The sequence below is a fragment of the Rattus norvegicus genome, chromosome 12 (genome assembly GCF_021556685.1).
Source record: "Rattus norvegicus strain SHRSP/BbbUtx chromosome 12, alternate assembly SHRSP_T2T, whole genome shotgun sequence".
Lineage (NCBI taxonomy): Eukaryota > Metazoa > Chordata > Mammalia > Rodentia > Muridae > Rattus > Rattus norvegicus.
In genome coordinates, this window is record NC_141545.1 from 28,646,931 (window position 1) to 28,674,854 (window position 27,924).

At 51.7% G+C, this 27,924-nt stretch overlaps 1 protein-coding gene across 3 annotated transcripts; it reads right to left on the reverse strand.

Moving 5' to 3' along the window:
- Positions 1-68: 68 nt before the first annotated feature.
- Positions 69-27,921, reverse strand: Stx1a (syntaxin 1A). 3 transcript variants are annotated; one of them, XR_015633858.1, is made up of 10 exons: positions 27,853-27,921; positions 14,848-14,925; positions 14,481-14,580; positions 10,860-10,934; positions 10,108-10,181; positions 9,898-10,006; positions 9,380-9,453; positions 5,952-6,089; positions 2,102-2,295; positions 69-1,379 (listed from the first exon to the last, which is right to left on the reverse strand). XR_015633858.1 is itself a non-coding variant. In NM_053788.3 (10 exon segments), coding segments are annotated over 10 exon segments (867 nt in total). In that variant the 5' UTR covers positions 27,883-27,913; the 3' UTR covers positions 69-1,301.
- Between the last annotated feature and the right edge of the window lie 3 nt (positions 27,922-27,924).

Consider the following 27,924-nt stretch of genomic DNA (forward strand, 5'->3'; position numbering starts at 1 on the left):
TCGGCACCTCCAGGGTTGATTCCCCTACACTGCAGGTGGGAAAAGAAAAATTCCAAACAGAGGCTCACTCCAGATACAAATGTTTATTCTACATAAAAATCTCACAAAATGGGCAGCTGGTTGTACCGAGACCTTTGGTGACGGGGTAAAGGGAAGTGGCCATGAGAGAAGGCAGCACGGACAGTGGTCAGTCACTGGGCAGGAGCAAAGCGGAGGGGAAGGGGCACACAGACACGGCCCCAGCTCCCGCTGCATGCAGTCGCATGCATACTCCTTGCCTGTGGATGAGAAAGGGGTCCTGGGGCATGGGGGTACATTTTTGACTCTGAGAAGCCCCAAGTTGGCAGGGGAGGAAAGTGGGGAGCCCCCTCCCCAGCTGGCTGCTGAATACTGCATCCAGTACACCTGACACCACGTGGCACATCAATGGGAGACAGGGCAGGGTGAGACTGCAGGCCCAAAGTGACACCTGGCTTTTCAGAGCAGAAAGGGAGCAGGGAACCGCTGTCCCCAACATGCAACTCCGGCCACGACTTAACATGCCCGTTAGAGACTGTGGGCAGAGGACTATGGCCTGCTCCACCTCTCCAGCTCAGAGCAAGGCTGGAGATGGCACCACTGAGCTTCTTAGCAAAGGATCACTAGGCTCAGGCCCAGCCCAGGAACAGGACTCCCAGGGCTGTGGTAAGGGCAGCTGAGGCCAGAGACACTGTCAGGCTTTGCCCAAAGAGGGGTACTGGGTGCTCCTAGCACACCAGCAGCCGTGGCACCCTGAGCATCCTGGCAGTGGGCAGCTAACAAAGACTCAGTGCTGAGCTGTCCCCACCCCTAACCTGAAAAGCAGCACCATGTGACCAGCTGGTCCCCACCCTCCAGGTGCCTTGGCATGGTGGGGAGAGCTGAGGAAGCCAGAGGGCAGGGCGAGTGAGGGCAAGGTTGGGGTCCAGAAAGGAGCCTGAGTCCCAGGGAAGCGTAGGCCCCAGGCCTGAAGGAAGGCGGACCTGGCCAGGGCCCGAGTCTTGCCCACACTGGCCTGTACCCAGCCCCTCTGGCTGTTCCCGATCCTGCTCCCCTCTGCCTCCTGTACAGACACACACTGTCACAAGATCATGCACACGACACGGCTTGGGGCAGGGTGGTGGGGACGGGAGCCTCATGGCAGAGAGGGAGCGGTGTTGGATGGGAGGGAAAAGGACTCCCAGCCAGAAGGCAGGAGTGGGGAGGGCAACCCAGCTAGGTGCAGCAGCCAGGGGCCTCCTCAGGGAGACCCATCCAGAATGGAGCCGTGGGTGGGGTGGTTTCTATCCAAAGATGCCCCCGATGGTGGAGGCGATGATGATGCCCAGAATCACACAGCAAATGATGATCATGATCTTCTTCTGCAGGGACACAAAAGGAAGGCCTCAGAAGAGCAGTGGGAGAGACTGGAATGAGGGCTCATGCTGGGGCTGAGTGGTAGAGTCCCTGCCTAGAATCCCCAGAGAGGGGCTGGGGGCATGGCTGAGTGGTACAGCCCCTGTCTAGAATCCCCCAGTGAGGGGCTGGGGGCGTGGCTCAGTGGTAGAGCCCCTGCCAAGAATTCCCCAGTGAGGGGCTGGAGGTGTGGCTCAGTGGTAGAGCCCCTGCCTAGAATCCCCCAGGGAGGGGCTGGGGGCGTGGCTCAGTGGTAGAGCCCCTGCCTAGAATCCCCCAGGGAGGGGCTGGGGGCGTGGCTTAGAGGTAAAGCACCTGCTTAGAATCCCCCAGTGAGGGGCTGGGGCGTGGCTCAGTGGTAGAGCCCCTGCCTAGAATCCCCCAGTGAGGGGCTGGGGGCGGGGCTCAGTGGTGGAGCTTTGGTCTAGCATTTCCTAGATCCTGGGTTCCATCCGCAATATGGAACCCCAATATGGAACAAATTAAAACAAAACAACCAAAAATCTGTAAAATAAGCGCTGGATTCTGGAGGGCCGGACTAGTATCAGGAATGGCCTAGAATGGAGTGTTGATGGAGAAGTGAAGGCTATGGTTGGAGGTTCTGAAAATGGGACAAGTAGGAGGGGAGGAGGATCCCACAGCTTGGGGGTTCTCTGGGGTATGAGTTTAGGCGGAGCTGGCCACTGACCCTGCGTGCCTTGCTCTGGTACTTGACGGCCTTCTTGGTGTCAGACACGGCCCTCTCCACGTAGTCCACAGCGTGTTCCACATTGTACTCGATCCTGTCAATCATCTCCCCCTGCAGGGCCAGGGGCACCCAAGGTCCAGGCCTCCCTCCTCAGGACCAGGAGAGGGTGCAGGGTAGGGGTTGAGGAAAGTACTCTGAAGTCAGAGAGAGAGAGAGGGAGAGAAGAGTTGTGTGAGGAGGGCACGTAGCTTCTCACCTGTGCCACTAGGCCTGAGTACAACATGCCAGGAGCAGCTCCCACCCGTCCCAAAGAGCAGCCATCCTGGGGTGTAGAATTGGCCATGCAGTCTCAGACAAGGTTGAGGACCATGCAGAGGGGGTAGTCAGCTGTGACCCTAGGAAATGGACAATGCCAGGCAAAGGCAGGGCAGGAGTGGGTGGGTCACAGTCTGTACTTCTCCTTGGCCAAAGCTTACCAGAAGAGCATGGGCAAGCCTCAGTGGTTGGGGGACAGTTCCAGAAAGCTCATGTCTGCTGTCTTCAGATGCTGAAACTCTCTGCCCAGCCCCCACAGTCCTCTTCGGATCCCATGTCTTTCATTTGAGTGTGACACTGTCCCACAAGACTTACAACCATGTTGGATCTCAGCCTAAGTCTGATGTCTTCTCCTCAGGGTTTCTCAGGAGAACCTGGCACAGTTTTCTCAGACCTGCCCACTGCTCATAACACACCTACCCCTAGAACCTTTGGTCTAGCCAGGCATGATCTGTGAGCCTAACACTCAGGAGATTGAGGCAAGAAGATCAGGAATTCAGGACTAGCCTGGGCTACATAGCAAAACCCTTTCTTTCTCTCTCTCTCTCTTTCTTTCTTTCTTCCTTTCTTTTTCTTTTTAAAAAATATTTAAGCGCTTACCTAGGAAGCGCAAGGCCCTGGGTTCGGTCCCCAGCTCCGAAAAAAAAAAGAACCAAAAAAAAATATTTATTTATTTATTTATTTATTTATTTATTTATTTATTATATATAGCTGTAGCTGTCTTCAGACACACCAGAAGAGGGCATCGGATCCCATTACAGATGGTTGTGAGCCACCATGTGGTTGCTGGGATTTGAACCCAGGACCTCTGGAAGAGCAGTCAGTGCTGTAGTCAGTGCTCTTAACCACTGAGGCCATCTCTCCAGCCCAGCAAAACCCTTTTTTATAAAGGTAAAAGAAATCATAAACACACAATGTCCCTGAAGACCATCACCAAATCAGACAGACAAACAAACAAACAAACAATAACAAAACCTCGACAAAGCCAGGTGTGGTAACAGCTAAAATCTTAGCACCGAGGAGACCCAGACAGGATCCCGAGTTCAAAGTCTAGCTTGGGCTAAACAGCAAGATTATTTCACAAAGGCAAAAGAACAAAACAAAACCAAAACTAAAAAGTCAACGGTAAAATCCACGTCGACGAAGGCAAACATGGTGGTTTGCCCCTGTGATTCCAGCTCTCAGCGATGAGGATTGCCACAGGTCTGAGGCCAAGGCTACAGAGGAAGACCCTGCCTCAAAACAAAAGCGAAGGGCTGGGGTGGAGATGTGACTCGGTTTTGGGAGGGCCCACATTTGATCTCCAGCACAATGTCGACTGAATACTGTCATACAGCCTCATCGTTTGGGAATGAGAGCCAAGAGGACAGTAGTCCAAGGACCAGAAGGGGAGGTGCCTTAGGGGATAAAAGCTGATGTCACCAAGCCAGAAACTCTCTCCTTTGAGCACAAATGGACACAGACACACAGACACAGACAGATACACAGACAGACACAGACAGCTACATAGACACAGACAGCTACACAGACACAGACAGCTACACAGAGACATATACACAGACACAGACACACAGACACAGACACACAGACAGATACACAGAGACATATACACAGACACAGACAGATACACAGACACACAGACAGATACACAGACACAGACAGACACACAGACACAGATACACAGATAGACACAGATACACAGATAGACACACAGACACAGACAGACACACAGACACAGACAGACACAGACAGCTACACAGACACAGACAGATACACAGACACACAGACACAGATACACAGATAGACACAGATACACAGACAGACACAGACATAAAATTTTTTTTTAAATAAAGTTCAGTGTTAGACTGGTAAGATGGCTCAGTAAAAATTTTTTTTAAATAAAAAAGTTCAGTGTTAGACTGGTGAGATGGCTTAGTGGTTATGAACACTGGTAGCTGTCACAGAGGACACTGGTTCAATTCCCAGCACCCACTTGTCAAATCACAACCATCCATCACACCAGTCCCAGGGAATCAGATACCTCTTCTGGCCTCCAGGAGTCCCAGGCCTTAGTGCCCAGACATGTATACAGACAAGACACCCACACGCATTAAAATAATAAATTAAAATTCTTTAAGAGGTTGGGGATTTAGCTCAGTGGTAAAGCACTTGCCTAGCAAGCGCAAGGCCCTGGGTTCGGTCCCCAGCTCCGAAAAAAAGAAAAGAAAAAAAAATTCTTTAAAAAAGTCCAAGATTGGGCCGGTGAGATGGCTCAGCAGTTAAGAGCATTTGGTGTTCTTCTAGAGGTCTGGGAGTTTGAGTTTCAGCGTCAGATGTTGGCTCACAACCATCTACAAAGGAATTTGATCCCCTCTTCTGCTATGCAGGTGTTCACGAAGACAGACCACTCATACACTTAAAAAAACATGAAAAAAGGGCCTGGGGATTTAGCTCAGTGGTAGAGCGCTTACCTAGGAAGCGCAAGGCCCTGGGTTCGGTCCCCAGCTCCGAAAAAAAGAACCAAAAAAAAAAAAAAAAAACATGAAAAACAAATAAATTATAACAAAACAAAAAAGTTCAAGGTAGTCTTAAGCTATGTAAATTTGAGGCTGGCGTATATGAGACTACCCGTTACCACATCATCTGTCTCCAACTCTGGGTTGGCCCTGACCACTCCCTGGGTCCCTCAGCCCTCCTGTCTCCTCAAGCTTAGCCTCTTACTGAGCTCTTGGTACTGCTGGTCCCTCAGCTGGACGTCACTCCTTGCTGCTCCTGGGAGCCCCTCCTAGCTGGTCCCTTTCCGCCATACACGTGTGTCTGGGCAAAGGAAGCCCTGAGTAGACCAAGTTCTGAGTGAATATATGTTATGCCATGGGCACGTCCTCCTATCCCAGCATGGGGCATGCAGAAGCAATCGCATCTTTATGAGTTCAAGGCCAACTTGGTCTATATAGCAAGATATGGTCTCGAGAATTTTTTTTTTTTTTTTAAAAATAGAAAGGAAAAACTTGCAAGTCAGGTAATGGGGACTGAGATGGCTCAGTTGACAAGCACCTTGGTTTTGGTCCTCAGCGCCTATGTAAAAAGTCAGGTACAGTGGCACATACCTGTAACCCAACTTCTGGGAGCTGGAAACAAGGGGATCTGTGGCTCACTGGCTAGCCAGTATAGGTGACTTGGTAAACTCCAGATTCAACAAGAGACCCTGTCTCAAAAGTATAAGGTCCACGCACACACGCACATGCATGGTCATTGCTATGCCTTTTGTTCCAAGCAAGGCAGCCAGTCTATAGTGGCCCTTGATGTAGTTCATGAAGCCAGGACAGGGCTGGAGGGAGAGGTGGGGCCATGCAGGGCCTAGGGGAGCAAGCAGAGCCATGCAACGGGATCCCTGGAGGCCCTTACAACAGTATGGTTACCTGAAGATACTCTGTCCCTCCCGGGCAGGGCAGCGTGTTGGGTGGAAAGGGAAGGGGTTAGTGTGGCCCTGGATGTTGCTGGGACCGAGGGCAACATCGGGGACGAGGGTCCTCACCTGGCTCTCCACCAGCATGGCCATGTCCATGAACATATCGTGTAGCTCCCGGATGCTGTTCTCCAACTTGATGATCTCACTGTGCCTGGTCTCGATCTCACTGAGGGCCTGCTTCGAGATGCTGGAGTCCATGATGATCTACAGGGTAGAGCAGAGGGACCCTGATGCTGAGGAGAAGGGCTGGACTGTAAGGGAGGCTGTCCTTTTTTGTTTTGAAATCTATACATATATGTTTGTCTGGGTATATGCACATGAGTCTGGTGCTTGAGAAGGCCAGAGGAGGGTGTCAGAGGCCCTGGAGCTGGAGTCACAGGTGGTTATGAGCTATCAGACATGAATGCTAGGAACCAAACTCATGTTTTCCAGAAGAGCAGCAAGGACAAATGCGTTTATAATGACCACAGAGTCATTTCTCCAGGCTCGAGAGTTGTGTCAAGTTCATATAATTTAGAGTCACCCGGGAAGAGAGTCTCTCCTCAATGAGGATGACCTAAATCAGCTTAGCTAGGGACATGTCGATGAAGGACTGTCTTAATTATCAATGTTAACTGATGTGAGAAGACCCTGCCCACTGTGGGTGCTGCCATTCCCTACACAGAAGATCCTGGGCTATGGGGAGAGAAAGCTAGCTGGGCACTAGGCATGCAAACATTCATTCTCTCTCTCCACTTTGACTGCGAGGTGACTAGCTGCTTCAATCCTGTCAGCTAAAACATGACCCCTCTCCATTGAGTTGCTTTTTTTTTTCCTCACAGCGATAGAAATGAGACTAGAATAGGGGCCAAGGAGGAGGCAGCTGAGTGAGTAGAGGCTTCCCAAAAGCAGCAGCCACAGCCTTTCCAACCTCCTGTCTGGCACCATTGCTGAGTCTCTGTGGGACTTGATTCCTGTCTGAAAGAAGGAGCTCGTGACACTCCCCCACAGTTAGTGCTCGCCACGTGACTGTTTTATTATGGCAGACATGGTGTCCCTGAGAGGCATAAGCAGGCCAATCTCTGTGAGATCCAAATCACCCAGGCCTACACAAAGAGTTCCAGGACAGTCAGAGCTACACAGTGAAACATTGTTGCACAAAATAAAAAAAACACAAAAACAAAAACAAAAAAAAATAAAGAATTTGCATTTATTACTTGTTGCACATGTATGTATGTATGCTCATGCAAGCATGTCCAACTGCACACACGTGAAAGCCAGACAGGAGTCAGTTTTCTCCTTTCACCTGCCTCTGCCTCCTTCAGCAAATCCTACCGGCGTGCGCCACCACAACCGGCATTTTTCTCCTTTCACAAAGAGAGGCCTGGGCATCGAATCCAGGTACTTAGGTTTGGTGGCTGGTGCTCGTACCTGCCGAGCTGTCCTGTTGGCCCTGATGGGGTTGTTTTGAGACAAGATCTCATGAATCCCAGGCTGGTCTGGAACAGGCTATACAGCTAAAACTAAGCTTCGACTTTTAATTCTCCTGCCTCTACCTCTTCCTCTTCCTCCTCCTCTTCCTCCTCTTCCTCCTCCTCTTCCTCCTCCTCCTCCTCCTCTTCCTCCTCCTCCTCCTCCTCTTCTTCTTCTTCTTCTTCTTCTTCTTCTTCTTCTTCTTCTTCTTCTTCTTCTTCTTCTTCTTCTTCTTCTTTTTTAAAGATTTATTTAATGAGTACACTGTCACTGTCTTCAGACACATCAGAAGAGGGCATTGGATCCCATTACAGATGGTTGTGAGCCACCATGTGGTTGCTCGGATTTGAACTCAGGACCTCTGGAAGAGCAGTCGGTGCTCTTAACCTCTGAGCCATTTCTCCAGCCCCTGCCTCTACCTCTTTAGTGCTCAAATTATAGGCCTGCAACCATGCTGGTTTTAGAAAGTGCCGAGAACTGAGGCCTAGGTTTCGTAGTGGCAGGCAAGAACTTTATTTAACAATCGCACCACAGCTCAGTCTTGTGATTTGGTTCTTTCTTTCTTTCGTTTTTCTTTCTTTTTTTTTTTTTTAATATTTTATTTATTTTATGTATATGAGTACACTGTAGCTGTCTTCAGACTCACCAGAAGAGGGCATCAGATCTCATTACAGATGATCATGAGCCACCGTGTGGTTGCTGGGAATTGAACTCAGGACCTCTGGAAGGGCAGGCAGTGCTCTAAACCTCTGAGCCATCTCTCCAGTCCTGTTTTTGGGTTTTCTACACATCTATTTACTTATTTTCTTTTTTAAAATTTATTTATTTTTATTTTATGTGCACTGCATTGTTTTCCGTGTGTGTGTGTGTGTGTGTGTGTGTGTGTGTGTGTGTGTGTATGTGTCTGAGAGAGAGAGAAAGAAAGAGAGCCAGATCCCCTGGAATTGGAGTTACAGACAGTTGTGAGCTGCCATGTGAGTGCTGGGAACTGAGCCCTAGTTTTCTGGAATTAAAAAAATAATAATAACTTTTTATTTGTGTGTGTGTGTGTGTGTGTGTGTGTGTGTGTGTGTGTGCGCGCGCGCGCGCACGAGCGTGCACACGCAGGTCTATGTACCAATCTGCAGTGACCAGAACAAGGCATCTACCACTTTCTACCTCACCACGTAAGAAAATATTTGCATGCATGGGCGCATGACTATACGGCTTGCTTCTAGTCAGAGGACAACTTGGAGAAGGAAGCCAGTTCGCTCCCTCCGCCAGGAGGCTCCTGGGGACGGAACTCAGGCAGTAAGCGTAGTTAGCATCACGTTCCCTTCTTAGGCGTCCTGTCCGCCCTGCCTCGGTGACACAGTCTTCTCCTGAACCAGAAGTCCGGCCAGTGAGCTCTCAACCCTGGCCAGGTCTGTCCCCTCACTGCTGCAGTTACAGCCACACAGTTTGGTTTTAGGTCACATACAGCTCAGCCCATCCTCCAGTGAGCCGTGCAGCCAAGGATGCTAGGGACTCCATCCTCCTCGCTCTGTTCGTCCGTCTGTCTCTGCCTCCCTCTGCCTGGTGTTGGGATGAAAGGGACGCTGCACCATGCCTGCTTGGTACCCTGGCAGGCTTTGAACTGGCAACAATACGTTTTCCTTATGACATTGTGTGTGTGTGTACATGTGTGTCTGCATGTGTGTGTGTGCATGGGTGTATGTGTGCACGTGTATATGTGTGCACAGTGTGAGCTTATGCATGTGTGGTGTGTATAGACAACTTGCAGTTCTCTGCTCCTACCATTTGAGCCCCAGAGACCCTGCTCAGGTCGTCAGGCCTGCCAGCAAGCTCCTTACCTGATCATAACCTGAACACAAGTCTTGAATTTCACCGTTGCCACAGACATTTACACGACCCTCAATCTGGTCCCCTCCCTTCGCTTCCACCTCAGTCGGGTGCTGTATCCAAACACTACCCTGATCCTGGGTTTGGCCCCCCACACTGTGTTGTAATGTGGTGGCATGTGGTCAATGGGTCCTGGTAACAGGGGAGGGGTTCACACTCACCCCAGAGGCAAAGATGGCGGGATTCCCACTCTCCAGCATGTCTTCCAACTCCTCACTGGTCGTGGTCCGGCCAGCTATGGGTGGGATCACACTAAGTCAGGCCCTCTCCTAGGAGTTCAATAGCATCCAGCTTCCAACAGAAGCCCCACCCTCAACCACACCTCTAGCTCTAAGCCCCGCCTCCAGACCCTTTAATTGATGGTCCCATCCCCATCTGTAGTCACAGGCTTCACCAATGGCCTCACCACCACCCTCTCCAGTGTATGTCCGCACTACACGGTCCTACCCACTCCCACTCTATCTGGGCCAAACCCCATACCTAGACTATTCATGGCACCACCCCTCCAACCCAAATCACGCCCCTAGCCACAGGCCACACCTACCACTACTTGGCTCAAACCACAACCCCAGGCCCTCCCTGTTCATAGCTCCAACCCTCAAACCCACACATTCATGAGCCCCCTTTACCACTTCAGCCACAGGGCCTCCCTTCCAGCCCGGACCCTGCCCCAGCTCACTGATCTCCAGCTGCCTCTGGATGCGCCCTTTGCAGCGTTCTCGGTAGTCTGACTGAGTGGCGTTGTACTCGGACATGACCTCCACAAACTTTCGGGACAGCGTGGAATGCTGGGAGTCGGGGGTGGGGAGACAGGGGTACCGGTAGGTATTGGGCTCCACCGAGTACCCAGACACTCAGATGCCCGCCTACCCTCGCCATTCGGCTGCACCTGCGTCTTCCGGATCCTCAGGTCCGCCGACGAGCGGTTCAGACCTTCCTCCTGCTCGATGCTCTGCTCGATGCCTGGGGTGGGAAGGTAGGAGGCCGCTGAGGAAGCAATACCCTGCCTCCATACATCGGCCCCGCCCGTAAATCAAGGGTTCCGCTCCCCTCCCAACCACAAGGGATGGGGGTCACACAGAAGGCAAATTGTAAACAATAGTGGAGGTGGGACGGACAACAGTCCTTACAGCTGGAAGGTGCGTGCAGCTGTGCACACTCGTGTGTGAACACACACACACCTGAGCACCTGGATGTACTGGATCTGGCAGCTCAAGGCACTCTGTGACCTGATAATTCCTCTTTTGTGCAGGAAGCGGGGGAAGGACCAGGTGTCTACCACCTGTAGAACATGTCCCCTACATAGTCCTGGCCCCTGGACATGCATGCATGTCTGTGAACAGACACAACATGTGGTCTATGCGTGAATCCTCTTCGGGTGGGCTTTTGCAATTTTAAAAATTATTTTTAATTTATTATTTCTATATAATTCTCATATAGCCCAGGCTGTCCCCAGGCTATGTAGCTTAGGCTCTCCTGATCCTCAGACCTCCACTTTCTGAGATTACAGATATGAGTTTCCACACACAGTTCATGGGGTTCTGTGGATGGAATTCAGGGCCTCATGTAGGCTGGGCAAGCCTACTGAGCCATGACCCCAGCTGCCACGGAGCCAGGTCCCCAACCACCAGAGCGACTTACTCTTTAGCTTGGAGCGAACTTTGTTTGCTGTCTTCTTAATGTCCGACATGAGCTCCTCCAGTTCCTCCTTGGTCTCTATGAGGTAGAGAGGTGGGGGTGGAAGGTAGAGGGGGAGAGAAGACATGGTGTAGATCTCAGCCTCTAGCACTAGGAATGGGATGGAGATCTCTGGGCAAACCCTGGCATTGTGATCTCCCTCCTTCCCTTGGCTATGTCTTGGTCTACAGCTGCAATTCTAGGCCAAGGCCACCCTAGCTACAGTCTCACCCTCTCTCCTGCTGCTGCCTTCCAAGAAGCCGCCCTCCTCCTTCTCCTCCTTCTCTGCCTCCCCGAACCCCCTCCCCTCCCGAGATAACAGATGGGGCTAAATTTAAGGCTGGTCGGGCTGTAGTCGGCCTGTGCGCTGAGGACTGTTTACTTAACGGGAGCAGGGTGGAGGGTGGGCTCCGTTCACCTGGCTTTACCTGAGGGATGGCTCAGGAGGGGAAGCAGATACCCCCACCAGGCCGGAGCACAGTGGTCCAACCTTGCCTACCCAGTCGAAGCAACAGCTGACTTTGAACTCCTCACAATGCTGTCCTTCCTAGGTGGTTAGCTGCCCTGAATGTCTGAAACAGAGGGCACCCTGGTGTTGGCGGTGTGGGGGAGGTAACAGAAGAACAGTTTCTAAGAGATAATACCCCAGGGTGGGGGAAAGATTGTAGCCATGGAGGTGACAGGTCACCGGGGGTCATGAGAAGCAAAGAGAGGTATGGGAGGACAGTGGCCCTTGTCCTAGAGATAGCTGTGACCTCGGGCTGGCAGAGGCCTCAGGCTGTTCAGCTGCTCTCCCAGGAAGCTACCAGGACCACCCTCTCTGCAGAGAAGCTGGGAGCAGGTTCTTGGCTACCCGCTTCCCTACCATACACCCTGGGGACGGGGCTCAGGGGTGACAGCAGTGGTGTGTCAGGATGGGAGAGCCACCTAAGTGGAATGTGAGTGAGACGGAGAGGGGGCTCTGCACCGCGGAGGCGGGAGCCTTCCTCCCACGAACAAAAGGAAACTTGGTCACCAGCTGCTCTTGCAGTCTCAGCCTTTTTCGCTCAGACTTAAAATAGCCCAGCCGATGGCAGCCCCCGAGGAGGGAAGAACCAGCATTGATCTAGGAAAGCCCCCGATGACCTGCTGCCAATTTTCATGTTCCTCCTTAGCTCTGCCCTGCCCCACAGCCTGGGTGGGGTGCCCTCTCCCCTTGGCTGCCATCTTAGCCTGGCTCCACGGCTCCGTTCCTGGGTACCACACCCACTCCGTAGGCCACCCAGGGATGCTAAGAAAGGAAGCAGAGTAGTTCTGGTACGGTATGTATGTCCAGCAGCTTAAGGGTCCCCTTGCCAGAGTCCCCTTTCCTTCAGATATGATCTCATGTAGCCCAGGCTATCCCAAAACTTGCTGTGTAGCCAGAGATGTCTCAGAACTCCTAGTCTCTTTGCCTTACCTCCCCAAAGGCTAGAACGACTACGGACATGTGCCATTGATGTCTCGCTTATGCTCTGCTGGAGCCTGAACCCAGAACATCCAAGCTCTCCTTCCTCTGAGCTACATCCAAAAGCTCATTGCTTTTCCTCTTACCACAAAATTACCATATTACACAGCCCACACAGGGACACACAGTGACCTAGATAACCACAGACAGAGACACACACGTCATCCTTGCCACTGTGGACACATCTTTAGGAAAAGGGATGAGGTGAGGTGACTGGACTCCTTTTCCATGGTCCTGGGAGGTCCCCCTCTCTCTCCCTCCTAGATGTCTCGTTAGGTCCCACACACTCCATTCTGTCTTCCTTGGGGCATATAAAATACAGCTGCCGTCACGGCTCTTGGCTCAAATATACTGAACCAAAAGGCCAGAGGGAGACTTATTCTGGACCAGAGGGTAAGGGGTCCCCCTTTCTTCCCTTGTCTTATGTGAGCCCCAGGGGTTTGGGACCTCCCAGAGGACATGGAGTAATAGGACAGGTTTCTTCAGGGAACAGTGACCAGGTATGAGTGGCTGGCTAGCCTAGGTCCCTAAGACAGAGAACTTGCCAGTCAATGCCTGTGGGGGCCTGCAGTTGAAAACCTCCCGGGCAGAGAGTCTTGGCTGGGCCCTGGCAACCTGGGCCCTGGTGACGTAGACGCAGGAGCATCAGGTCATCCTCGACAATTTAGTGAGTTCAAGACCAGCCTGGGGGCGCTGTGAGCTGGATCAGTAGGTAAGGGAGCTTGCCGCCAAGGCTGACAGCCGGAGTTCAATACCCGGGACCCACACTGTGGATGGAGAAGATGGAGTCCTGAAAGTTCAAGTTAGCCTCTGAATGTGTACATGGAACAGGAGGGGGTGGGGGGACTGGACGGATGGCTCAGTGGTTAAGAGGAACTAGGTTCGGTTCCCGGAACCCACATGCTAGTTCCATTCAGTTCCAGGAGACATAATGCCCTCTTCTGACCTCCCTGGATACCAGGCACGCGCGTGGTACAACTGCATGCATGCTGGCAGAACACTTGTGCACATAAAATAAATCTAAAAATATTAATAAAATAACAGAGAGACCAGCTTGGTCTGTATGGCGAGTCAGTCAGTCTGTGTCTCTGTCTCTGTCTCTATCTGTTTCTCTCTCTCTCCTCCCCCCTTGGATTTTTGAGACAGGATTTCTCTGTGTATCCCTGACTGTCTTAGCTCTACATACCAGGCTAGCCTTGAACACCTGCCTCTGCCTCCCTGGGAGTGCTGGGATTAAAGGCGTGGGCAACCACCACCCCCTTGGTTGAGACAGTATCTCAAAAAACAAAACCAAGCAAAACACAAGGCAGGGTGGGCAAAGAGGACACCTGACAGTTTGTCCTGGAAACCCACCTACCGGCATACATACCTGAACACTCACATCCATGAGCGGACACGGACACACACACACACACACACACACACACATAGAGTCTCAACAGGAGTGTTGAGGTAAGGCCAGGTTAAGGGGCCCTGTCTAACACTGAGTCGACACACACAGGCTGCTCGTGTGAAGGGAGACAGGTGACTGACTTCCTGGAGCCGTGAGAATGCAGGGCTCTGAGCTCCCATGAGGCAGGATGCCAGATCTCACAGGTAGCCTGCTTGGTCAGAGAGCTACCTCAGAATTGCCATCTGCTCCCTAGAGAGTCAAGAAGGGCGGGGCTGGGCAGGGCAGCCTCCAATCCATCAACTTACTTTCCCCTCGGTCAGTCCATCCATCCACCCACCAACCCAACTCCCAGCATCCCAGGAGAGCTGCCTGTCCTTCCTGTGGCCCTAGGGAAAAGCTGGGGAGGGTGGGGCTAGCCTGAACTCTCTTTGTAGCTGAGGAAGACCTTGAACCTTTTTTTTTTTTTTTTTGGAATCCTTCAACCACCACCTGCTGGGATCACAGATTATTCCCGTCATCCCTGGCTGTGACAAATCTTCATTGCAGGTCAATGTCTACTGGTGGCAGTGGGCGCTGACTTCCTTAACTCCAGCACTGGGTTGGTACAAGGAACCCTGTCTTCTACATATGTAGGTCAAACGCCCACTGCCCCATCGCTCCCCAGTGCAAAGTATCGGGAGCTCAGGAGCCCCGGCTTCTCACTTACTCTCATCGGGGTTCGGGGAGGCCAGGATGGCGCTGTGTTTCCTCTTCACCTCCTCCACGTTTTCAGCAATCTTGTCAATAAAGCCCCGGATCTCTTCCACCTGCAGACCCAGGTCAGCAGGGTTAGAGGAGAACAGCAGGAAACCAGAGGAAAGATGGGCCACAGCTCCCGGAAAACCCCAAGCATGGACTCTGCTAGGCACGGGCCTATTCACCCTCAAACTGGCTCACACTGGAGCACCCCCACCCTGGGGTGGGGGAGAGGGGGATGATGGCGAGCAGGGGTTAGGTGCATGAGAGTCCGGCACTGGCTCATGAGTGAGAAAGCATTAGGTACAAGAGGGGACATCGAGGTACATGGTTCCCACCTGTTCAAAGAACTCATCCATGAAGCGGTCTCGGTCCACAGTGACAGTGACATCATCGTCGTCATCGCTGTCCTTGGCCTGAACAGGGTTGAATATATGTGAGTAAATATGCCTGGGCCCCTCGAGATCCTAAACTATGAGACATCTTCACACGAAGCTCGGTGAGGCTCTTAGGCCATTTAGCTTCCTCTTGGGAGACAACCTGTGTCCCACACACTTTCAGCCACAATGCCACCTGGAGGATCCCTACACACCCAGCACAGTAGAGAGGATCTGCCTGTCAAGTAGGTGACAGAGTCATGTCCCCTCCCAGTAATGATGAAACTAGGTTACCATGCTGGTGGTCCCTAAAATTGAAATCAGCCAATAAGCTGTTGTCCAAGTTAACTGAGCCTTGAGCCCCACTGGGGTCTCCAAATTCTGCCTCTTGGACTCTCTGCAAGCCAGGACAGACTTCCTGCAAGCCAGGACAGACTCCCTGCAAGCCAGGACTCCCTGCTCTCCAGAACCAACAGTCTTTGTTTTGTTCTGTTTTTAGATAGTGGCTCATTGTGTAGCCCAGGCTACGGTTAAACTCCTGACCTTACCTTAGCCTCTCGAGTGCTGGCATCACGGGTGTGTGCCACCATGCCTGCTTCTCAATTAAAATGGAGTTTAGTGTTTCCAAGACCTGTTGGTCCCAATGTCCCCAAAGCAGCCTTACAAAAACCACCACCAATCACCAGCTAGGGAATAATTAGACTTGGCTTCTCTCTTTTGACCACAGTTATTTTTTTTCCTTTTCCATTTCATATGTGTGTGTGTGTGTGTGTGTGTGTGTGTGTGTGTGTGTGTGCGCGCGCGTGCGCACATGTGTATATATGTGTGCATGAGATCCATATGTGTATGCATACTTGTACATGTGTGGGTGCCTGAGGTTAATGTCCCCCCCTTGCAATCCACCTTATTTATTGAGGCAGGGTCTCTCAATCAATCCCAGAGCTTGCTGATTAGATGTGGCCAGTCTTGCTAGCCAGCTTGCTCTAAGGAAGCCCTGTCTCTTCCTTCTAAGGCTGGATTTACGGGCAGGCTGCCACACTCGTATAGCATGGGGTCTGGGGATCTAAATTCAGGTTCTCCTTGCTTCTGCAGCAAGCATTTTAACTGCTGAGCAATCTCCCCAGCCTTGGCCAACAAACCTGGAGTCAGCCAGGGTCATGAGCCGGCCAGTCCAATGTCCTTCCCACAGCCAAGGTACACCAATGTGACCCTAGAACGATCACCTACGGGCCAGGAGCTCAGGGCTCGGTCATGGCTTGCTGCTCACTGCAGAGGGTACTGCCTGCTTTCTCAACGTGACTCAGGTAGAGGGGCTGAGAAAGCCTGGCTCAGGGACATACCACACTCCAAGACTGATGCTCTTCTGTGAAGTGGGGACAGTGATAACTGACTATAGGGGTAGAGGACTTAGAGCAAGACACAGACGTCTTCCTGGGCCCCATTACGTAGCCAAAGCAGGACCCCGCTGAATACAAGAGGAAGCAGCTAGAAGCTTCTCTGGAGGCAGCTCTGAGGCGCCCCTCCCATCTACAGATCACACCTCCTCCCCCAGGCAGCTAAAATAAACCCCCACTCTGCTCCTTCTCCCCGAGTGCCTGCGGACTCCACCAGGTGGCCATCCCTCCCCCATCCCACAGACAAGGAACTATTGTCAGACTTAGGGACCATTCCCGGATCTGGGGTTGGGTCACACGGGGCACTCCGTAGGGAAACTGAGGCATGGCACAGCCTGCAGGAGCTCTGTTCCCTACCACCAGGCAGCTAGCCAGGTCCTGAGCAGTGGGACTGGGGCTCCTGCCATTCAGCCTCCTGCAAGCTCTGGGACCCAGAAGAGGATGGGGGAACTAGGAAAGGTGAAAGGAGAACGTTCTATCTCCTTTGATTATTTTTATTAGTTATTTAAACATTTTAATTAAAAATATTACATACAATCGTGGTATATATAGGAATACATAATATACCATATGTAGATAAGTATGCTCCTGACCTTGTAGGTCAGAGATCAAATTGTAGGAGTTGGTTCTCTCTTCCATCATGTGCGTCTTGGGGGTAGGACCCACTAGGGGCAAGCCCCTTTACTCACTGAGCCAACCTGCCTGCTCCTTTTTCTTATTTTTATTTTTGAGACAGGGTCTCATTTAGCTCAAGATAGACACCAAATCACTGTGAGACTGAGGATGGCCTTGAACTCCTGATCCTTCTGCCTCCATCTCCTAGGTCCTTAGAATTACAGTCATTTACTACCATTACCCAGTTTCCAGTTCTCTCGTCTGGGAATGTCCAAAGCTGGGCAGGCCTATAACCCCAATCAAACTCCAGACGCTGGATGAAGCAAGAACATAAGGAGTCAAGGCCATCCTTAGCTATTTGGGGAATTCGGGACTAGCTTGGGCTACATGAGCCACTGTATCAAAAGACTAAAATGGCGCTGGTGAGTTTGTCTCATTAGTTAAGAGCTCATATTGCGTTTGTGGAGGATCAGAGTTTTGGTTCCCAGCGCCCACAACCACTGCATCTCCGGCTCCAGGGGACCTGGCGCCCTCTGCTGGACTCTACAGGCATTTCATGCAAAGGCATAAATATGTACTAAAAAAATTTAAAAATAATAAAAATGGCAGTTGGTGCATGAAGCCCTGGGTTCTATCCCTAACACCTGAGAACCCATGTGCCAGCCTTGCTGAGCCCTCTGCTCCACCCTGGGACCACAGGCACTGGGCTGGTGCCTCTCTGTACCTCACTTTGCCCTCCCTCACATAGGCACCTGACCTCTCTATAATCTGTCCTGCTATTCATTCCCACCACCTCGTGAGGGCTGGACTAGATTGGAGACTGGCAGGAAAATGGCCAGACCTCATTCATGAGGGCAAAGTTGGGAAGGGACCATTTAGGGGAGACTCTGAATGTGTCATTCAGAGTAGCCCCAAAGCCAATGAGAAGGTGTGGGTCAGACCTCTCCATTATGTTAAAAACCTGTCATGGGATCTCAAATACCCTGAGGCCAAAGTCCACAGGAATCATCTTTCCAAAGTCCCTCTTCCCCTGTCTTAATTTCCTCTCAAGCTATTGTCCTAAGAACAGGCACCTCAGCGGAGAGAGGGATCATTTTAGTTCACAATCCAGGTTACAAAAGTCATAGCAGCAGATGCTTAAGAGATCCAATCAATGGGGTTGGGGATTTAGCTCAGCGGAAGAGCGCTTGCCTAGCGAGCGCAAGGCCCTGGGTTCGGTCCCCAGCTCCGAAAAAAAAAAAAAAAAAAAAAGAGATCCAATCAAATCACATCCAGTAAAGAGCAAAGAGAAGGGCTGGAGAGATGGCTTTGTGGTTAAAAACACGTGTTACTCTTGCAGAGAACCTGAGTTCAGTTCTCATTACCCACATGGTAGTTCACAACCATCCACCCTTATTCAGTTTAGGACCTAAGGAATGGTGCCACCCACAGTGGGCTGGGCTTTGCCACATAAATTTAACACATCGTTACACAGACTTGCCCATGGGCCAAGCCAATATAGACAATCTGAAGATCAAGTCTCTTCCCAGATCTGTCAGGGTGACAATTAAAGCTAGCCATCAGCTGGACAGCAGCGGTGGCCTGTGCCTTTAATCCCAGAATTTGGGAGGCAGAGGCAGTCGAATCTCTGGTCTACAGAGCAACTTCCAGGACAGCCAGGACTACAACAGAGAAACCTTGTCTCGGAAAAACAGAACTACAAAAATAAATAAAATAAAAACTAAAGCCAGACATCACCACCTTGTTCCTTCAGAGTTTCTCACTAGTGCCCTTCTGTTTCTTCTCTCCTCAGTCCAGAGTCTACACAGTCCCTATGAGCATCTTCCTGCCCCTGCAATCCACTCTCTGTTTCCCCGTACTTCCGTTCGCTCCCTCAGATGCTGCCTCTATGGGGAAACCGAGGGAGTGAGGAGGTTTCCCATACACTATTCACGTCCTGATGGGAGCCACAGCCACACTTCCATGCCCTCAGGGACCTGAGGAGACTTTCCCTTTGCCGTTGCCTGCATGCCTCCTATGCCAGAGCGCTCCATCACCACCTTACCCAGACAGCTCTGCTCATGTCTGGAAGGCAACGCTGTTTGGCAGTCTCTTTTTTTCCCTGTGGTTTGGCTCTCCGCTATAAAGAACCCGTTCACGCCTTCTCCCTAGGGCGGCCGTATCAGAGATCTAACGGTCTTGCCGTCTTGCCGGTGTTCTCTCTGCCCTTCTCTGTTCAACTGGAGTGTGTGTTTGTTCTACAGAGGCCCAAGACTGGTTCTGTCCTGCCTCTGTCCTCTGTAGCACAGTACACAAACTGAACCCGCTGTAGTCTGAGTAGTGTTAAAAACGCTGACCAATCCGGGCACTGGTGGTGGCACACACCATTAGTCCCAGCACTCAGGAGGCAGAAGCAGGCTAGCCTGGTCTACAGAGTGAGTTCCAGGACAGCCAGGGCTACACAGAGAAACCCTGTCTCAAAAAAAAAAAAAAAAAAAAAAAAAAAAAAAAAAGGCAAACAAACAAAAGCGGACCAAGACCGATGGTCTAACTCTATTCTTATAGCCAGAGCTCACGGGCTGGCAAGATGGCTCAGCGGGTCAAAGAGCTTGCCTTTCATTCCTGATGACCTGAGTTCAATGACCTGGGTTCAATTCCTAGAATCCACATTTTAAAATGCAATGACTGTGTTTGAGATCTCAGCCTGCTTACGGGGAGTTCGGACGGGAAGAACCCAGTGGAAACATAAATGTAAACAGTCAAGCTGAAGGAATGAGAGAGGCCCTGGCTTAAAAACAAGGCGGGGGTGGGGTGGGGGGTGAGGTGGCTGAGCAGGTAAACACGCTTGCTGCAAAGTCTGATGGCCCGCATTGGATCCCTAGAACCCACAGAAAGTTGTTCACTGACCTTAACACTCGAGCCATAGAAAGCACAGCCCCACAATACCACACATGCACCATGCACACACACAAACACACACACACAATACCACACACACCCCCACATACCACACATGCACCATGCACACACACACACACACAATACCACACACACCTACAATACCACACACACAAAACACAATACCACACACACACAAAATACCACACACACACCCACAATACCACACACGCACCATGCACACACACAAACACACACACAATAACACACACACCTATAATACCACACACACCACACACAATACCAAACACACAAAACACAATACCACACACACACACAAACCACACACACATATACCACACACACAATACCACACATACAGTACCACACACACACACACATACACACACACACACCATATACACAACACCACACAGACACACACACAATACTACACAGAGAGAGACAAAGAAACAGAGAGGGGGGAGGGAAGAGGGAGAGAGATACTACCTACAGAAGAGAGAAAATTGAAACAATTTTTAAAAATTACAATCACTTAATAATTCTTCCGAGCAAACCCCTGAACTGTCCCCTGCCCGGTACTTAAGGTTGGAGAATGGACGCAGGAAGGATCATCCCTGTTTCCTTTGTCTGGTCCTCTCTCGCTCTGGGTTTTCTTGAGTCAGGGTCTCTCTATTCACAAGGCTGGCCTCCCACGTCCATCTTTCTGCCTCAGTTTCCCTGGTAGTAGGATTATGGACATGGGCCACGTCGTTCCTCCCAGACACATTCTTGACCAAAACAAAATCAGGTTACCTGGCTCGGCCGGCCATCCCGGCATGCCTTCTTCCTAGTGTCCTGAGCAGGATGGACATGGTACCTGAACACACAGTGCTTACCCACGCACCAGGAAGGCGGCTCAGCTGGCAGACTGCTTGCCTACCGTGAATGAAGCCCTGGGTCTGAGCCCCAGCATCCAGTAAACCGAACGTGGTGGTGCATGTCCATGATCTTAGCACTGGGAGTGGCGGAAGCAGAAGGATCAGGAGTTCAAGACCATCCTCGGCTACATAAGGAGGCCAGCCTGGGCTACATGAGACCTTGTCACAAACAAATGACAAGCCCCAGTGAACACCCAGATATTTGCTGGGTGACTAAGGACCCAGGTGGGCGGTAGTGGAAGCTGCAGAGAAGGGCAGGATGATGGTAAGAACTTGGTGAGCTCCGGCATGGAGGCAGCAGCCAGACTCATGAGGTAAGTGCAGATCAAGGCCCCAGACATCTGATGGGCGGACATGAGCAGAAGTCATGCAGCTCCCTTGCTGCCAATCTGGCCAGTGTCTGTCTGTGCCCTTCTCCAGAGCCCTCTTCTCAAACCTGAAACCCTTCAGTGCTCAGGAGCCGCAAACCAGAAACATGGAAACATCTTCACCTCACCCCCTTCCTCCCTTCCTCCCTTTGTTCTATGAGACAGGGTCTTGCTATGTAGTCCAGGCTAGCCTTGAAAGCATAGAACTCCTCTTGCCTCCACTGTCAGCTGTGTGACACAAACCCCCAGGCTTTCCCTCTCATTCACATATTGTAACATTTTGATTCTTCCCAGCAGGTTTTTTTTGTCTATCCCCTGGTTGTTTTGGTTTGGTTTGATTCACATCCAGAACACTTTAGGAGAAGAATTAAAAATCTCTTTTTTCCAAGAGGCTGGAGGGATGGCTCAGCAGTTATGAACTCAAGAGCCCACTGGCCAAGGTTGGCCTCTTAATTCAGTTCTCAGCACCCACATCGGGTAGTTCACAAGGGCCAGTAACGTCACCTCCAGGGCATCAACACTCTCTTCTGGAATCCTGGGGCACCTGGACACACATGCATATCCCACATCATCTAAAAACCCCCAGTGGGGGCTGGGCTCAGTGGTGGAGCCCCTGCCTAGAATCCCCCAGGGAGGGGCTGGGGGCGTGACTCAGTGGTAGAGCCCCTGCCTAGAATCCCACAGTGAGGGGCTGGGGGCGTGGCTCAGTGGTAGAGCACCTGTCCAGAATGTATAATGGCCTAAGACTGATCTCCAGCACTGCAAACAAACAAGGCCAATCTCCACTGAGGTCATGATAACTAACTAATCCCAGCGTGCAGGAATCAGAGGCAGAAAGATCAATATATGTTTAAGGATAGCCTGGGCTACAGCAAAATCTTGCTCAAAACGACAACTAAGCCATCAGAAAACAAACAAACAAGCAAACCCACACATCCTCCTTGGGCAAGTGAAATGTCTCAGTGGCTTGCCACAAAGCACAGTGACCTAAGTGCAACCCACATACTAGATAAGAAGAAGTGACTCCTCCGACTCCCATGGTGCAGTGTGGTTCACGTGTGCCCCTTCCAAACAAATACACAATAAATAAATGGACAAATAAGAACAGCCTCCACCTCCAGTTAAGAGGCCAGCCTTGGTCAGTGTGATGGCTCAGCGGGGGGGGGGGGGAGGTGGGGGGAGGGGGGAGGTAGTCCTTTCCGCACCAACCTGGAAACCTGCGTTTGATCCCTGGGACCCACACAGAGGAGGAAGGAGAGAACCGCCCCCCTGACTTGCCTCTGACCCTCTGACCTTCTGACCTCCAGGAATTTGCAGGGTTGGGAGCAAGTGCCTTTCCTAGCAAAGACACTGAGGAAGATGGGACCTCACCAGAGCCGCTGAGGACAGGAATCAGAAAGCTGCCCCTAGCGGTGTTGAGGACAGTCTACGTGGTCTTCCTGGCAGAGACTCCTGTATTCTAGGACACTTTTTCTCCAGGAAGCCAGTGTGATTGCTCTGGGAGGCGCAGAGGCTGGGGGATGGCAGCAGGCCAGCCAGCAGGGTTGATTCATCTGTTGAGCTCAGCCAGCCCTGCTGTCTACCTACAGGGTGATTTTCTTTTTCCCTTCCTCTTTTTAGTGACTAATCAAAGTCAGTATCGCTAGTGAAGAGAGGTCGAAGCTCCAGACAGGGATATACAGAGAGGGGCAGGCTGGGTCCCCAGAAAAGCCAGCTCCCAAGGACAGCCTAGCACCCTGTCTCCACCTCTGGGGCTGAGCGATGCCTCCAATTCCACTTCCGATTTTACGTTCCTGCCACTGCCTAGGCTCAGTGCCCTCCACAGACCCCAGAAAGGGGCTGTGCTGGGATGTGCACCCTTAAATAAACCCCCGGTCCTCTCCCAACCTTATGTTTATGTAAACCAAGTGGTTTGACTATATCGCTGGTTCTCGACCTGTGGGTCGTGACCCTAGGGGGGGTGTCAATCCTTTCACAGGGGTTGCATATCAGAATCGTCATCACACTACAATTCAGAATAGTAGCAAAATGGCAGTTATGAAATAGCAACGGAAATAATTTTATGGTTGGGGTCACCGCAACCCGAGGGGCTGTATTAAAGGGTCTCTGCATTGAGAACCACTGGACGAGATGGTTCCGTAAGCCATTCCAGATAAACATGTGCTCAAGTACAGTGTATTCCGGACCCTCTCCCAGGGAGCTGGAGAGGGGTAAGAAAACCATACAGTGAGTCTGCTGTCACCTCTGGGTGACAGCAGCTCCGTTAAAATGTCTGCTTTTCTTTCTTTCTTTCTTTCTTTCTTTCTTTCTTTCTTTCTTTCTTCCTTCCTTATTTTATTTTACTTTATTTTATCATGCAGCCCAGGTTGGCTTTAATTGCTATGGAGCCAAGGATGGCCTTGAACTCTCTATCCTTTTGTCTCCATCCCCTACATTTCAGGATTACAGGCCTATACCTCTATATCTAGCTAGTGTCAGCTCCATTTTACAAACGAGAAGGCAGATTAAGCACAACTAAGCATAAGGCAGAGATGGTACCTAGAGGAGCAGGAGACTAGCGGTGGGTAAGGAAAAAGGAAACCCTAGGCTTCCTCTTCCAGAAAATTCTGCCTGTCTTATGTCTCATGGAACATGGGTACCAGGTGTGAAGGATTCTGATATCTACCCCCGCCTTTTCAAATTTTATTTGAACCCAGAGCCTCATATATACTTGGCAAGCGCTCTACCACTGAGCCACGCCCCCAGCCCCTCATTGGGGGATTCTAGGCAGGGGCTCTACCACTGAGCCACGCCCCCAGCCCCTCATTGGGGGATTCTAGGTAGGGGCTCTACCACTGAGCCACGCCCCCAGCCCCTCACTGGGGGATTCTAGGCATGAGCTATAGTAAGCTACATCCCCAGGTCTTATATTTTTAACACTTTTTAGATTTATTTATTTGATTTTGTGTGTGTATTTTGCTCACATATATGGACCATGTGTGCGCCTCGTGCCCAGTAAGATAAAAGTGCCCTGGCTGTCCTGGAACTCTGTTGATCATGTTGGCCTCGACCTCAGAGACCGATGCCTGCCTCTGCCTCCCGAGTGCTGGGATTAAAGGCGTGGCCTCCACAGCCCAGCCACAATACGTGCTGTTTGCTCCTCCTTTACATATTTATTTGAGACAGGGTCTCATTAAGTTGCTGAGGCTGATGTAGAACTCACGGTGGCGTAGTTCAGGCTGACCTCGAATTTGAGATCTTCCGTCTCCAGCATCCTGAGTAGCCAGCATGACAGGCATGAACCAGAAGACACAGCAGGCCTGGTACTGAGATCTTTAATTTGGGGGAAAGGTTTAAATTCTCCTCTGCTGTCACTGGCCCCTCCTGTGGGATCACGCTCTCTGCCTTCTGAAGTCCAGCTCCCTCTCAGCCACACACTTATCTCTCACCTGCTTTCTGGCTGGTTTGCTCCGATCGCCCCTCCACATAAATCCTCTGCCTGTAGTAGGTCCCCGTGTCATGCTAGCCTCGCCAGTGATCCGGGAACACTCTGTGTTAGCACGGGAAGGTCAGTTCCAGAATTCTCCACAGAAAATGGAGACCTGGGGCTAGGGCTGTCATTCACTTGGTAGGGTTGTATGATTAGCATGCAGGGAGCCCTGAGTTCCACCCCAGTCTCCTCATAAACTGAGCTTGCAACCGGGCACACCTGAAATCCCAACGCTGGGACACGAAAGCACAAGAACTGCATGGAGTTTGAGGCTACCCTTGGCTACACGATGAACTCCAGGCCAGCCTGGGGTACTTAGTAAATTTGCACCAAGGGGAGAAAAAGAAAAACGAAAAGAAAAAGAAAAAGAGAATCAGTGTGCAGAACCCTACGTGCTTGCTATCCTATCATTTGGGAGGTGGAAGCTGCAAGATCATGAGTTCAAGGCCACCCTGGGCTACATAACAAGTTTAAGATCAGCTCTTCTCTCACAAATGAAGGAAAGGAAGGAGAGGAGGGAGACCTTTGAGTTGTGGGGATGAGGCCTCTTGACACCCCATGTTAGGAGAATACTCCTCACTCTCTCCCCAGTTGTGTGATCGTGGACCAGTCTTGGTCTCTGAGGGGTTAAGCTTCTGTGGACCCATCTACAAGGCTAAGGGCAGGGGGCCCTACTAGCCCCTTCGGGATCGATTTCAATGTGCAATCTGCAGATCTGGGAGAGGCGGGGCTGAAGATGGCTGGAGGGCCGGGGCCCAGCCTACAGCACAGCGGCAGCGGCGGGCGGCGAGGAAGCACGCCAGCTCTTTCCCCAAGTGTGACTTTTATAAATAAGCTCCCTTCTTTCTCCTTCCTTCCAAATGTGGTGGTGCTGGGTGGGGGAGAAAGAGGAGGAGACAGAGGAGGCAACGGGAGAGAAGGCTGAAGCAGGCACGGATGCCCTGTGTATGTCCGGCAGCCTCAGCGTGAACCAGCGTCTCCATCCCTGGTGACTCCGTGCTTTTAAAACCCTGACTCCTGGGCATCAGGGGTTCCTGAAAATCCAGTCACAATCAGAAATCTGAGGACCTCTCCTCAAGCCCCAAGAAGCTGGGTACTGAGTTTTCTTTCCCCTTTTTCATTTCCCAGGGATCCCATACTCCATAGCATCAAAATCCCCGTGAGGCTGAGAGTGATGGTGAATCAAGGGTCCTCTGCCTCCACCCTCGAATGCTGACTTGATTGACAGGTGCCCCGCCCCCTACGGGTTAACGCGAGGCAAATGTCTACAGGTTGAGCTAGCTTTCTGGTCCCAAGTGTGCTGTTTGCATCTCACAAACTGGAACTCCAGGACCGGAGAGCAAGGGATTTCTAAGAACGGCAGTGGCCCCCAAGACTACTTCATCCCAGCCATGCCTGGAACAGCTAGGACCCCCCCCTCCCCGCCACCGGACAAGGCCAGTTGGCTGAAAGGGCTGTCTCCAGTGGATCTGATGGGGAAGAATCCATGTGGTGTTAGTCTGAAGTCAAGTTTGTCAGCCTTATGTGGGGCTACCCAGGACAGTGTCGAGGGCATAGCTCTAGGTTGAAGCTCTCTGACCCTGATCGACCTCCTCTACAAACAAGCGGGCCACTTTTGCTGTGCCTCAATTTCAGATTCAGCAGAGAGGCCGAAGGCTGAGAAGCGAAGGGCTGCTATCGTACAGAGAGAGGCCTGTGTTCGTGTCACTTGGTTCCCTCACACTCTCACGAGGGTCACACTGGGTACCCCAACACGGGCACGACCACGTCACTGCCACCTATCACCTGGACATGCTATCTGACTCAAATTTGGCACCAGTCTGACACAATGGTGCATGCTGTCATCTTGGTGCTCATGAAGTCGAGGCAGGAGGGTTGCTTTGAGTTTAAGACCCATCGGGTTTACATAGTTCCAAGCCAGCCTGGGCTACAGAGAAAGCTTTTACATTTAAATAAATAAATAAATAAATAAATAAATAAATAAATAAATAAATAAATGACATAAAAACACCGGAAGCTTGAGGGCAGCGACCAGGGGTGGGTGGGGGAAGTGTTTAAGGACTATATATGACATGAAAGGCTGCCTATTTCCTTTGAAATAGATGAGGCACTGGGCACCCAGCCAAGAATAACACAGGTCTGAAGGCATGTGGGGGTCGGCTGCAGGTCGGGAACAGGACGAAGGCTAGACTGGAGAGTACAGATGTGGCTGATATTATGGTAGGGGGATCCAGGCACAAATGGAGAAGCTAGGCAGAAATCCCAGCCATTAGGTCAAAAGCCCCCAAACAAAACTTTCCATGAAAGGCTGGAAGTGGGGCACAAGAGGAGGGTTCTAGGAAGCCACCCAGCTTGGGGGGGGAGGCACCCAGAAATCAACGGGTGGGGCTTGTTGGGGAATCATATAAGACAACCTGATAAAGTGCCCTTATTCAACCCTCCCACGGGAGGGCTTAATTTCTGTCCCTCTGTGATCTGAAACCAGAGAAAGGACATTCCCCTGTGTGTTAAAAGTAGGCGACTGGGGTCTCAGGATTGAAGGATCATGGGCTCTGACTTCCACAGAACCTATCTACTGCCTTCCACTCATCTCGAAACCCCGCCCCAAGAGCCACACCCCAGAGGCCTCCGTCACACAGGTAGGAAAATAGACCTAGGTCGCAGTCAGACCTGGAAATCCGGGAAGGGTCTGGACAATGACAGCTTGGGTAGCCTAGAAGCCCAAAGGTGGACCAAAGGTAGATATGGTTGAGTCCTTTAATTCAGAGCAAGACGGGATCCCTACAGCGACCAGGGTGGATCGGGAGCCACAGGTGATGGGAGCCACAGGTGATGAGGAGCCCCAAGAGACGGCTTCTGCAGAGGCCACCCCCACCCGGCGGCCTCGTTTCCGCAGCGCGCCTAAGGATGGGGTTGGGAGGGGAACTCTGGGCAGGGGGTGGGAGGGAGATGAGAGGCTCAGCCTCCAGGGGACAGTGCAAGGACGGTGACAAGCGGGCGGAGAACAGGTCACGATTTTGCATCCCGCCACCGAAACCCCATAACAGCCCTCTAATCGCCCCCAAACAGGAGCGCCCCGAAAAGTTCCTCAAAACCCCAGGTTTTAGCCATCGGTCCTGGTGCTGAAGAGCTCGAGTCCGTGACCAGAAGTAGATCGGAGGGGTGGGACTCCCATGGGGCTCCGGGGGTCCCCCAGGCTTGCTAGGCTCCTTCCGTCCCCTTGTGGGCGCCCGGGTGGCATGCCGGAACCAAGTGGAGAATTACAAGGCGCGGGGTGAGCGGAGCGCGGGGATCGGACTCACCGTGCGGAGCTCCTGGGTTCGGTCCTTCATGCTCGCGGGAGTGGCAGTAGGCGCCGGCTGCAACCGAGTAAG